The 14,665-nt window shown below is 41.1% G+C and overlaps 1 protein-coding gene across 2 annotated transcripts in view; it reads left to right on the top strand.

The window, feature by feature from the left end:
- The window catches only part of CNTLN (centlein), a 580,120-nt gene that overhangs the window by 452,890 nt on the left and 112,565 nt on the right, over window positions 1-14,665 (top strand). For both annotated transcript variants that reach the window (XM_077475235.1, XM_077475234.1), the window contains exon 20: window positions 7,308-7,511. In XM_077475235.1, the coding sequence (XP_077331361.1) occupies window positions 7,308-7,511 (204 nt within the window). The remainder of the gene's footprint in view (window positions 1-7,307; window positions 7,512-14,665) is intronic.

Below are 14,665 nucleotides of genomic sequence, written 5' to 3'. Positions count from 1 at the left end.
CCATTTTTGTTAAATTTGCTCACCCTACAACTGACAACGTTAGTTTGGACCATAGTTTACTCTTCATCTTAAACTTATCTAATATGGGAGCTAGGTTATAATTAATATATTCCTTTAAATTTGAAGAGACCTTCATCCCCAAATATTTATAACAAACCCAGAGAATCTACCAAAATAGCCCTTTTTTTAACCCTAGCCTTCAATCCTCTCACATTCCAGGATATAAATACCAACTCGTTAGCCATCCCATTTGTTATACCTGTAACCAAGATAAAGAAGGAAACATAACCCGGTATTTAAAAAGTAAATTATAGCACATCTTAATCTTATAACAACTCTGACATATGTGCATATGTGAGAGAGCTGCTCGATGGGGGCAGACGGAGAAAGAGAGAGGGGAGGAGGAAGAAAAAAAAACGCGCAGACCCTCCAACACCCATCCAAAACACACTCAACCTCACAAACCCTCATTCTAAAACATTTTCGCCAAGGAAAAAAAAAACAGGCGTTATGAAAAAAATAAAAAATAAATAATCTGCACCTAGCTGCATCACCCCCCCCCCCCCCCTACTTTTAGCTCATAATGTTTAGGGCAGGAAAAAAAAAAAGAAAAAAATCCAGTGACTTTTTCTCAGCTGGGTCAGTCTCTACAATCAGAAGACAAATGTTGCTCATTTTTATCCAGCCATATTGTGGCCTTTTTGTAATTATCAAAAAAATTGTCTCGTCTTTAAACATAATCCTCAGTTTAGCTGGGTATAACATTCCACATGTTATTTGGAGTTTGAAAAATATAAAATGCAGTGCTATAAGAAGAAAAATAAATGTATGAAAATCCCAGGAGTCACCTCATGGGATGAGTGCTAAATGAGTGACTACCAGCAGTATACAAGTGCACAGCAAATATACAAATACTTCTAAAGGAAGTTCCTGGAGCAATACCCCAAGGATAAGGAATGCACAGGTGTCTGCTGATTAATGTGAACCAGTAACATAGAATTCTGCAACAAAGTGTATCAATATAAAACAAATACTGCTGTGATGTGACCAAATAAGACCTCTTTACACACAAACCAGCCAAAAAAATTATCTATGAAGATCAATATGTGACAAATACTGCTACAATATAGCCAAAAAAAAAGTATTTGTGAAAAGAAATCAAACAAGGACAGTCTGTGAAAAATGAATCACTGTGGCTGGAAGCTCCTCCCGCAGATGTTATATGATCCTGTTTACAAGGAAATTAGGGGTGGCGCTTCTTCAGAAGTGATGATAAATGAAACCACGTGGGTGTGACAACAAACAAATTTAATACGCTTCCACAGATGGTGAACACACAGGTCGTGTAATGGTGGGTCAAACGAACCTTTGAGTCATCCACTCCAGTGGATCTTAACTGGGAAATGATGGTGTGATCTTATACCTTGGCCACATCTCAAAACATGACTGGCACCTGAAATCCTGGCAGGTGAACATGCCTGCATGCAAAGGTGATCACCAGCTGGAACGATCTGCGGCACTCCCAATAGCTTCCAGTCAGAGTTATGAAATCATGGAAATATAGAAAAAAAAGAGCCTCCACAGTGCATGAATCCAAATAAAAAAGTTATGGTTTTATTAAAAATTAAATAAAAATGGACAGAGACCCTTTGATATTTCTCTTAGGCATTACTGACAATTTAAATACTACCAAGTACGGTGCGCTATTTGTTTTCTATGCTCCTTATTATGCTAGGAAAACAATACTTTCCAAGTGGAAGCTACCGGACCCCCCTCAACTTTCAGCGTGGAAGGTATGCATAAATGCGGTTCTACCCTTGTATAAAATCACATATATGGCATGTAACTGTCCCCAGAAATTTGAGAAGGTCTGGGCACCCTGGGTGCAGGCTGAGCATGTGACTGTATAGCTGGACATGGTGGAGTACGAGAACCTAAAGGTTGAAGGACTGTGTGCTTCACAACGCTGGCATACTGTTTAATGTAAAGAGGGAAAACACTGCGCTATAGTTTGTGAAAAGATGGCCACAACGGCCACAACAGCAGCCAGCACCAAAAACAAACAAAGTTCAACAGGTAAAATAATAAAAACAGTGTAGCGCTTCAATAATAATAAATGTAATCAACATAAATTATAAAAATAATAATGATAAAACAAAAATCGCACAGAACTAAATGCCTAGAAATAAGAGTCCAACATTAGGCACTCATTCCACTATGTTGATGGCATAGGAGTGACCAAACCGTCACAGAGAAGGAAAATGGTGTACTGGACGAATGTGTTCATGCGGGTAAACTTGATTGTAAACATCAGTGAAAAGTAGATAAATACTTCTTACCGGAACAGTTGGACTCGCACAGTCATATGACGGTTGAGTCTAGAAGGCTTGAGGTCACAATCTGGGACCAAGGAGTGTAAGGAGAGAGGTCAGTTGAGCTGGTGGAGGAGCTCCGGGCGGTTGTAGGCTCAATGGTGGATCCTTTCAGATGGAACGTCAAAGGTCAAAGTAATCAAGCTCAGACGCAGCCCGTTGTACCAATACTCCAACCTCCAATACTCCAGGGGGGTGTTTGTGAAGTTTTAAACCAAAGCAATGGAGAAAAAGAAAAAAAGGCTCCACATGGTGCGGGTCAAACGATATAAAAACGTTGGTTTATTGAAGTCAAAAGGTAATGAATGACTTGGTGATCACATAAAAAAACAAAATGAACTTAAAAGCAATGTGGGGTACCAACAGCTCTCCCGACGCGTTTCGACATATGTGTCTTCAACTGGGGCAGTTGAAGACACGCCCCAGTTGAAGACACATATGTCGAAACGCGTCGGGCGAGCTGTTGGTACCCCACATTGCTTTTAAGTTCATTTTGTTTTTTTATGTGATCACCAAGTCATTCATTACCTTTTGACTTCAATAAACCAACGTTTTTATATCGTTTGACCCGCACCATGTGGAGCCTTTTTTTCTTTTTCTCCATTGCTTTGGTTTAAAACTTCACAAACACCCCCCTGGAGTATTGGAGGTTGGAGTATTGGTACAACGGGCTGCGTCTGAGCTTGATTACTTTGACCTTTGACGTTCCATCTGAAAGGATCCACCATTGAGCCTACAACCGCCCGGAGCTCCTCCACCAGCTCAACTGACCTCTCTCCTTACACTCCTTGGTCCCAGATTGTGACCTCAAGCCTTCTAGACTCAACCGTCATATGACTGTGTGAGTCCAACTGTTCCGGTAAGAAGTATTTATCTACTTTTCACTGATGTTTACAATCAAGTTTACCCGCATGAACACATTCGTCCAGTACACCATTTTCCTTCTCTGTGACGGTTTGGTCACTCCTATGCCATCAACATAGTGGAATGAGTGCCTAATGTTGGACTCTTATTTCTAGGCATTTAGTTCTGTGCGATTTTTGTTTTATCATTACTGTTTAATGTGACATGTTTGTACTGTCGTGGGGTACTGAAACCGAAAGACGCTCCGGGATGGCCGAGTCTACCTAAGGGACACGGGCTGCCCTCTCTTCCTGGTCCCCCCCTTTGTCCCCCTTTTCTTTCTCTTTTTGTTTGCTTTTCTCTCTACCCTCCCATGTGTTAACCGTCTCCTTTCGTCTGTTTGCCCTTGTCCCTTCCTTCTCTCTCCTCCATCTCCTTCTTGCTTACCTTCTGCTCAATATAATGGGGTGTAGGTTGTATAAGTCCTGGTACCCTTTTTTTTTTTTTTTTTTTTGATGTAACATATACAATGATCCCCAATATGGTTGAGGGAGGAGGTGGCACGGAGAGCAAGGATTACAATTGGGCTGATGACCTCACTATTGTGTTTAACGACAGAGAAATATGGTTGTTAGTGCAAGTATTGCTGAGTGATGTGTTAATAACTGTCTCATGTACAATGTGTAATAACTGTCTCATGTACAATGTCTAATAAATTTAATAAGCATTCCTACTTTTTTAAAAAAATAGATAAAAATGTACAGTCACCAATCATGAAGTGATCACATAAAAAAAGCGTGGTAACGAAAATACAATAGGCTAGTAACCCAACATGTTTCGGACAAAAGTCCATCTACTGGGGTATTATTTGGAGTTTACAAAGACGCTTTTTAACTTCTGAATATTCTACCCTTATTTTTTTTATTTTTGACCCTTCAACTTCTATAATGCCCTGTATTCGTGCCAAGGCAATTATTTTATCTCTGTTGCCAAAATGCAGCATTTTAACAATAAATGGGCATGGACACTTTCCTGGGGGGGGGGGGGGGGGTTGTCAAAGATCACCAATAAATTCTATAGCATTTCTTTTGTTGCCTTATGAGTTTATGTGAAATCTTCACTAATATCTGTAAAATATTGTAATTAGAAATAGATCTCATTTGGCTGGCATCTATGAAAGCCAGGTAAAATGCCTCCCCCCAGGTGCTTGTTAAGAGCAGTCAAAGCGGGGCCGAGACTCCAACCATGGAGAACAAATTCCATTGTTCTACACCTACTCACATCAAAGGACCCCATGCTGGGGTATGCAATGAAGGGAGGCAACCATAATCAATTGCTAAGTTCCTGGGGAAATCCAATTAAATCTTCTTCCCAGAATAGTCACAAGGATTTGCATGAAAGGGGGCCGACTTTTGTAGTAAGCCCTCCAATCATGCTCGAGTTAAGGCAGCCTATGGGGCATCAGTATGAAGGGAAGATACTCCGAGCAAAGGGGAGGTAACGGTCTCTTTTTGGGAACCAGTCCTCAAGAGTGGAACTTTGTAAGGATGGGTAATTATGGTTAAGGTGTTGCTTGTAACGAAATATGCTTGTAGATCACTGTCTTAGAGAATATACTTTGTATTCCTGCATGTAAATATTATATTTCAACCTAGTATTTTCTTCCTTGATGTAAGACCATAGATAGAGATTTGTGTGTTAGCTAGACTTTCAACTACTTTTAATAAATGGTGTTATGTTAAACCTTTCTTTTCCTTGTCAATAGAATTCTCTTTTAACCCATATCATATCTTCTGATTAATCAGAATAATAGATTTTAAAGGTTAACACTTTCTTCCATCTGTTCCAGGAGGCCAGATATCTTGACATTATTACTGTGTAAGCTGATTTCTAACGTGTCTATGTAATTAGCATGGTGTTTGGACTGTAAACCCACTGCTTTTAGATCCTGTTACATAAAGGCCAAAGTATTGTCAACATTGCTTATTTTATCCTCCACAGCAGTTGTGCATTCTCATGGTGTATAATGGTAACTTCCTCCTGTAAATATTGAAATTGGCTTAATAATGTGATTAATGTAATATTGCATATTTGTACTGCTTCAAATATATATTGTGAGGTTGGTTCTCCTCCCTGTGCATTTTAGATGCGCTCTTTGATAACAGATTTACTTCCAGATATCTTTTCCTCCTCCTTGTTCCCCCTTTCCTCCTCTGTATAATATAAGCTTCCTTCCTCTGCACCTCTATTAGTGTGTATTCCGGGGTCTTCTCCTGATGATTTTGCTTTTCCATTATCTGTATCGGTTAATGCTGTGTGTGCTGTATTGCTGAAGCTTCAGTAGTAATGTATCCTAGAGGTTTTTTCAGCTTTTCCCCTGTTTTTTTTTTTTTTTTTTTATCTTTTGGCAATATTTTTGGGGAGGAAAACTCATAACTGTTCTTGATATTCTGGGCCTTCATTATTCCATCCCTTCTATTCCTTCTCTGCATAGCTCTATTAATTATCCCTAGCCTAACAGCTAGTGGCTCGAAAATTTCAAAAACTGCAAATAATTAAAATATACAGTTATTATAAGTAATTCAGATATTTCAAATTACTATGATATTTTCAGAACTATCCTATATTTCAGATATTTCAAACTTTTGAATATTTCCAATTTTTCAAATATTTCACACTTTCAGGTATTTCTGGTACTTCAAATATCAAGCATTTCATATACTCCTGATACCCTCGATACTTCAGGACTCAGGACATGGATCACTAAGAGCACTAAGCGCCAAGCTCATAAATCATAGAGCTCAGGGCACGGGTACATAGCATGTGATTCGGGTTTTGGTGTGGAAGACCCGCCGAATGTTCACGCTGGGATTTATAGCGACTTACAACGGCTCAACTCGATCTCCCTCCGGCTTGGCTCAACTCAGCTAAGCACATCACAGCACCTCACCGCTCTTTCCTCTCTCTGCTTTGTCTTTCTACATCTATCCCCACAGCAATCACACGCCACGTCCCAGCTTCCAGCCACCTGCACTGGTATACCTGCCCTCAGCTGATAGCAAGCTATCGATCAGCAGCTAATCCAGCACACGTCCGCTCACATTGACGCCCAGCCCAAACTCCCCATTTCATGACATTAAACAAAACTTTTATTGAGTAAATTATGGAGGTTGTAATTCTAACTGCTGGTTGCCTGGCTGTCATGCTAATATCTATATTCAATACTTTGATTCCCTGACCTAGAACTAACCTGTAGCACAAAAGGCACAACATAATTATGACTACGGTACTTATTGGCAATATATTTCAAGTCAGTTTCAGAGCATTGCACAAATTGTTATCACAGCGAGGAAATTGTCATTCTTGGAATAATCAGCAAAGGCAAGACCCCATTTACTTCTCTTAGAATTATATAGAGATATCTGCATACATGTAAATTAAAATGGAACTATAGGCAGCATTTAAAAAAAAGACATATGTGGAGCCTGCCAGTAGATCTGTTATTTCTCTACTAACTGTAACAGGCCAGGCTGTCCAGCAAAAGGGGCAGTTATATTTACATATTTCCCTGTCTCACCTGTTAAATGATAAGAGCAGCTGACTAGCAAAGGGGCCTTTACTGCAGCAGATTAGATGAAAGTACAGGAAGACAATTGTCCTGCAGAATCAGAAACCAGTGGTCACCTTGTTTAAAAAAAAAAATGTCCTCAGAGAGTGAATGCAGAAAATGGCAAATCAACAGGTATATATTAAACATTTAATCACACCGATAAAAACATTGTAGAACTACATTTACAAAGCCAAAAGGCAACTTTTTACATTACTTTAGTATTGTGTATACATTAACTTTAAAATGTCATTATCATTTGCAGATTTATTTTTTATTTTTTATTTACTCATTCACAGCTTAACACTTTATATCCAGCATTCTGAAAGGCATTACTTATATAATAGTTTTACAATGGGTTTGGAAATATAATCCCATTACTTTTAATCCCAACTACATTTGCATATTACTGCTTGATTGTGTGATGCCTTCATGTCAATTTAAATAATCGGGTTGTTGTTTTTTTTCTCTTTTATGAACATTAGAAATTGTCTTCAGACCTTACTGAATATCAGCATGAAAAGGAAAATTTGGAGAGAAACATGGAGCAGATGACTGAGCAGCTGGCCCAAGCCAAGAGGTCACTAGAAATGGTGAGCCCTGTGACCTTGGATCAACCTACATTGACTCAATTAACACCATCTAAAAGCACAGATGTGGAAGCAAAGCAGCTCCAGAGTAAACTAAAGGTAAAAACAGAGATCAAGTTACTGAGGAAACTGTTTTTATGCCAGGCTTTGCAAACTCTGAAAGGTTCATGCATGACATAATCATATAAAAGTGTGACTTGTAGGTCCTAGAGTGTGTTAGTAACCGTGTCATGCTTTCCAGGCACTTGTTCCCCAAAGACAGAAACTTAAATTAGTTGTTGCCCACGTGTATAAAACTACCTGAAAAGAAAGTGTTTGGCATGATAAAAAAATCGGATTCCATATGTCGTTTTTCTGCACAGAATTGAAAATGTAGGAACTTTAAAGATTGTCAGTACTATAATACTTTCTTTTTTAGCCATTTATCAAACACTATCTATGTATAAAGAGGTTTGAGTGCCAGAGTGGTCAAATTAGTGTGCACAGCTTTCTCCCCTTAGCTATGATCACATTAACCAGGCAGGTTCTTCAGTGTTAGAGAGAACTCATTTGTTAAGGGAAAAATGATGCACTGTAGATAAAGTGCAGAGAAAAAAGGCAGGGAGACAACATTCCTAAAGTAGACTTGAACTCTTGCCTTTATGAAACAGTTCATGATCAGAGAGCTCAAGACCATGGTAGCAAAGCCAGGACATTAGGCTCAGAATGGAGGGTGTACAGGTTTTAAGTACTTGCATTGAACAGGCTACTATACAAACTATGATCTCAAGTCCTGCATTTTCCAAAGCAGTTGTTCACCGACTCTGCTAACCAGGACTAAAGGCTTCGCGGAACAGCTGACAACAATAGAAAAGAACGCCTATGTGAATGGAGAAATTGGACAGCGGCTCATACATGTGGTTGGGTCATTAGTAAGGGTAAAGTTTTGATCTAGTGTTTTTTTTTTTTTTTTTCCTCCTTTTCTTACTGCTAAAGCTTTCAGGTTTCAGATTCTTTCATGTCTAGTTTTGATCTCAAGTTGGCTCATTGATTGTTCCAACACACATGATCTCTGTTACTTTTGTCCCTTTAAACATCTGTTCTCGTTATTATTAAAGCATACCCTGTCTTTTTACGTCTTTTTTCTGAATTGTGCCAAATTGCCCCAGCAGTGTAGTTGACTACATGTCAGACTGCTGCAGATCATTTATTCATGTAATTATCATAGTTAAAAGTCACAGTGCAAAGACAACGTACTTGTCACTTTTACAGTGAAAAGTTTAAGGTTTTAAATCTTTATTAAAAAAATGATCTTGTTACACAGTGAAACATTAATAAAAGGCTTAGGGAAGATTTGAACTTTTCTATTTTTGTTCCAGTCTCTATCATAAAATATTGTACAAATGCACAAAAATTGATAATTACACAGCCATAAATTATTTCTAGCAACCGCAAATAAAGGTTCACTTTTTGTAAAAAAAAAAATAATAATAATAATCTAAAGCCATCTCCAAAAGAGTCTTATTTATATACATTTTGCACTTTAACCACTTAAGGACCGCCGTATTGCCATTGTACGTCATCGCAATGGCACAGGCAGGCACATGCACGTACATGTACGTGCCTGCCTTCCAGCAGGTGGGGGGTCCGATCGGACCCCCTCCCGCTGGATACGGCGGTCCGGTTCGCTGCAGGAGCGATCCGTGATGAGGGGATGGCCGTTGGTTTCTGGCCATCCCCTCTCGATCGCTCCTGGCCAATGAGAAGCTTCCTCCCCTGTGTAAATGTAAACACAGGAAGGAGGAAGTGATGTCACATTCCTCGTGGCGGTCTTTTTGACCGGACAGCGTGGAGTGAAGACATACAAGCAAGTGCACCAACAGTCCACTGACACATAGGTACACATAGGCACACATTTCACCCCAGTCACCCCCCCCCCCGATCGGCCCTCACCCCCCCCCCCCAGTCACAGTGTCACTAATTGCAGTGTTCATTTATTTACTGATCACTGCATTTAGTGTCAGTTGTGACTGTAAAAAGTGTCAGGGCAGCTAGTGTTAGGTCCAGGATAGCCCCCTACCCCCCCTAATAAAGGTTTAACCCCTTGATTGCCCTCCCAGTTAACCCTTTCACCCCCTTTTACCAGTGTCACTAAGCGATAGTTTTTCTGATCGCTGCATTAGTGTCACTGGTCCCGCTAGGAAGCTAGTTTTTTTTTTTTAGGTTCAACGCCAGGTTTTTATAGCGTTAGGTACCCCGATATATAACCTAATAAAGGTTTTAACCCCTTGATTGCCCCTAGAGTTAACCCTTTCACCAGCGATCGCTGTATAAGTGTCACTGGTGACGCTGGTTAGCCAGTTAGTTATTTAGGTTCCCCGTCAGGTTTTTATAAAGCTTCAGGTACCCCCTTATAAATACCCAATAAAGGTTTTAACCCCCTGATTGCCCTTAGTTAACCCTTTCACCAGTGATCACTGTATAAGTGTTACGGGTGACGCTGGTTAGGTAGTTCGCTTTTTATAGCATCAGGGCACCCGCCATTTATTACCTAATAAAGGTTTAACCCCCTGATCACCCGGCGGGTGATATCAATTCGGTTTTAGGGTCAGAAAGGGTCTGCGTCGCCCCAGGCAGTGCTAGGTTAGTTCCAGTACCGCTAACACCCACGCGCAAAGCATACACCTCCCTTAGTGGTATAGTATCCGAACAGATCAATATCTGATCTGATCAGATCTATACTAGCGTGCCCAGCAATTTAGGGTTCTAAAAAAAACGCATTGTTAGCAGGATCAATCCAGATACCTGCTAGCACCTGCGTTTTGCCCCTCCGCCCAGCCCAGCCCACCCAAGTGCAGTATCGATCACTGTCACTTACAAAACACAACACACATAACTGCAGCGTTTGCAGAGTCAGGCTTGATCCCTGCGATCGCTAACAGTTTTTTTTGTAGCGTTTTATACAGTCGCTGACAGGCTAGCTGCTTTTTTACCTGTGAGTCTCACTAGTGTACCCCTAAATTTAGAGCCCAAAATGGCAAAGCGAAGGTACACTAGTGAAGAGGCCTACACGTTTCTGAGCATGACAGATATTGAAGAGGAAGACACTGATCTGTCAGATTCAGGCTCAGAATACGAACCTGTAGAGGACAGCGCCTCCATGTCAGATAGCTCTGACGACGAAGAAGAGGTCCCCACTAACGTCAGGCGTACCCGACCCTGATCTTCTGATGTTGTTGAGGTGCAGGAACCGCAAGTCCCTCGTATGGAGTATAGAGCCAGTACTAGCGCCGCTCATCCTTTTGGTGAACTGGCAAGCACCAGCGGCCTAGTACACCCTGGACGTACATCCAGCACTGCAGTATCACGTGGTGAGTCCCATAAGTGCAGTTCAAGGTGGCAAGCACAAGTAGTGTCCCGCTGCCACCAAGAAGAAGACGAAGACAGGCCCGTCGTTCCCATAGTGCCCTTCCTGCAGAATACGCCAATCCTGATTGGGTGCCCACCACTTCTGCAGCACCAGTACTTTCCCCATTCACTGCCCAACCCGGTATTCAGGTGGATACAGATGATTTTACGCCACTTGATTTTTATTCTCTGTATTTCACGGAAGATCTCTATAGATCCATTGTGGACCAAACCAATTTATATGCTGGTCAACACATGGTCAACACATCGCCGCTAATCCCCAGTTGCCTTCCCTTGCCAGAGATTGGTAACCAGTTACGGTTTCCGAATTTAAGACCTTTCTGGGCCTTTCCCTCAACATGGGCACACATAAATTCATGACGTTGCGGGCTTATTGGTCCACGCATCCGACTGACCACATGCCCGTGTTCTCTAACTCCATGTCCAGGAAACGATACGAGCAGATCTTGCGGTTCATGCACTTCAGTGACAATGAATTTTGTCGTCATCGTGGAGACCCTGAATACGATCGGCTCTTCAAAATTCGGCCCCTCATAAATCACTTTAACCAATATTTTGCAGACTTGTTTACTCCCCAAAAAGTTGTCTGCGTTGATGAGTCCCTGATTAAGTTTACTGGTCACTTGTCATTCAAACAGTACATTCCCAACAAGCGTACCAGATACGGGGTCAAGCTCTATAAGTGCTGTGACAGGGCCACAGGCTATGCATGGAGCTTTATGGTTTATGAGGGTAAAGATAGTTACGTAGAGCCGGAGAACTGCCCTGACTACATAGGAAGCGCTGGCAAGATAGTGTGGAAATTGGTGTCACCCTTATTCGGAAAGGGGTACCACTTGTACGTGGACAATTATTACACCAGCGTGCCACTGTTTAGTCACTTGTTTGATAATCAGATTGGAGCATGTGGCACCGTGCGACCTAATCGCTGGGGCTTTCCCCAGCGGCTTGTAGATTCCTGTCTTAGGCTGGGGGAGAGAGCCTGCTATCGGTGTAATAATTTGCTCGCTATGAAGTGGAGGGATAATGAAAATGTTTTCGTTCTTACCTCCCTTCATGCAGACACGACGGTCCAAATTTCTACGGCGACTGGTATTGTGGAGAAACCCCTCTGTGTCCACGAATATAACGAAAATATGGGAGGGGTGGACCTCAATGACCAGTTGTTGGCGCCGTATCTAGCTTCCCGTAAGGCCAGACGCTGGTACAAAAAAGTGTCTGCTTACTTATTTCAATTGGCTTTGCTGAATGCTTTTGTGCTATGCAAAACTTCAGGTGGGACTTTAACCTTTCTTTTCTTCCAAAGAGAGGTTGTCACAGAGCTTCTGTATCCAGACGGTTCTGCACCTCACCATTCCCAACCAAATGCAGTAAGCCGGCTGCATGAGAGGCATTATTCTTATGCCATCCCGAGTACCCCTACCCAACGAGCCCCCCAAAAAAGATGTCGTGTCTGTACCAAGATATAGGCGTGACACCCGTTGTTATTGTCCACGCTGTCCTGGCAATCCTGGTCTTTGCCTTGGTGAGTGTTTTGAACGCTACCACACACTAGTGAAGTATTAGCATAGGGTACAGCATTTCACAGGCTAGGCACACTAACACAGAGTCTCCCAAGATGCCATCGCATTTTGAGAGACCCGAAATGTTACAGTTGTTACAGTTTACAGTTCAAAAAAAAGTGTAATAAAAAAATAAGTAAAATAAAAAAAACAAAAAAATATATAAAATATAAAAACCAAAAATAGTTGTCGTTTTATTGTTCTCTCTCTCTCTCTCTCTCTCTCTCTCTCTCTCTCTCTCTCTCTCTCTCTCTCATATATGCCGAAGCATGGGGGCATAAGGGGTGGAGGAGCGATTTTGCTCCTAACGCCGCATACATACGGTCAAAATTCCGACGGAGGGCTTGCCCGTGGAAAAGTTTGAACGTATGTACGCGGCATAACTTTTTTGCGGGAGGATGCCCCCATGCTTCGGCATATATATATATTTTAGGCACAGGTTGTGTTAAAAAAAATGTTTTATTTTTTACAGTTTTTTTTGGCATTTGCTTTGCAGGTATGGTATGGTAAGGTTTTAATGTTATACTGTAATGTTACTTTGTTTTAACGTTAACCATAATTTGCTTAGCAGGTACGCCATTCAGTTGCAGCGTGGATTTATTTATCTTGACAGCAACAGCGTTTGCTCCCACGATGCATAAAGCCGTGACTCCAGTGCTGTAGGAGGTGATTTCACCACCACAGTTAAAAAAGCATATATGCCGAAGCATGGGGGCATAAGGGGTGGAGGAGCGATTTTGCTCCTAATGCCGCGTACATACGGTCAAAATTCCAATGCATGCTTGCCCGTGGAATAGTTCGACCGTGTGTACGTGGCATAACTTTTTTGCGGGAGGATGCCCCCATGCTTCGGCATATATAAATGGTGCATGTATGTCCATCATTAGAAGTGGGTGGATGAAGGGAGGTATTCTAATGGTGGGCATACCCACCGATCAATCTCTTTTTTTTCGTTCAGACAACATGACTCTCAGCAAATAGCTTGGGGTGTCTACTTTCCAAAATGGGGTAATGTGGGGGGGTTTTGTGCTATTTTGGCATTTTATGGCCTTCGAAACTGTAATAGGTAGTGAGGAGTGAAATCAAAAATTTGCGCCCTTAGAAATCCAGAAGGTGGGGATTGGTTTTTGGGGCCCCGTACGCAGCTAGGCTCCCAAAAAGTCCCACACATGTGGTATCCCCGTACTCAGGAGAAGCAGCAAAATGTATTTTGGGGTGCAATTCCACATATAACCATGGCATGTGTGAGCAATATATAATTTAGTGACAACTTTTTGTAAAAAAAAAAAAATATATTTTTATTTTTTGTCATTATTCAATCCCTTGGAACCAAAAAAAAAAGAAGCAGCAGAATGTATTTTGGGGTGTCATTTCACATATGCCCATATATCATTTAGTGACAACTTTGTGCAAAACAAAAAAGTTTGTAATATTGCCGCAAATTGTGGCAAAATATTAAATATTCCATGGACTCAACGTGTCTCTCTGTAAATAGCTTGGGGCGTCTACTTTCCAAAATGGGGTCATTTTGGGGGGTTTTGTGCTATTTTGGCATTTTATGGCCTTCGAAACTGTGATAGGTAGTGAGGAGTGAAATCAAAAATTTGCACCCTTAGAAATCCAGAAAGTGGTGATTGGTTTTCGGGGTGCCGTGCGCGACTAGACTCCCAAAAAGTCCTACACATGTGGTATCCCCATACTCGGGAGAAGTAGCGGAATATATTTTGGGGTGCAATTCCACATATAACCATGGCATGTGTGAGCAATATATCATTTAGTGACAACTTTTTGTAAAAAATTTTAATTTTTTTGTCATTATTCAATCCCTTAGGACAAAAAAATAAATATTCAATGGGCTCAACATACCCATCAGCATTTTCCTTGGGGTGTCTACTTTCCAAAATGGGGTCATTTGAGGGGGGGGGGGGGGTTTGTACTGCCCTGCCATTTTAGCACCTCAAGAAATGAGATAGGCAGTCATAAATTAAAAGCTGTGTAAATTCCAGAAAATGTACTCTAGTTTGTAGACGCTAAACTTTTGCGCAAACCAAAAAATATACGCTTATTGACATTTTTTTTACTAAAGACATGTGGCTGAATACATTTTGCCCTCAATGTATGACTAAAATTTAGTTTATTCAATTTTTCTTATAACAAAAAGAAGAAAATATCATTTTTTTTCAAAATTTTCGCTCTTTTTCCATTTATATCGCAAAAAATAAAAATCGCAGAGGCAATCAAATACCATCAAAAGAAAGCTCTATTTGTGGGAAGAAAAGGACG

The sequence above is a fragment of the Lithobates pipiens genome, unplaced genomic scaffold (genome assembly GCF_037356315.1).
Source record: "Lithobates pipiens isolate NorthernLeopardFrog02 unplaced genomic scaffold, aLitPip1_a1.2 Scaffold_13, whole genome shotgun sequence".
NCBI classification, from domain to species: Eukaryota; Metazoa; Chordata; class Amphibia; order Anura; family Ranidae; genus Lithobates; species Lithobates pipiens.
Note: the sequence above shows the minus strand (reverse complement) of the source record. Positions and strands in the feature narration are given on the sequence as shown.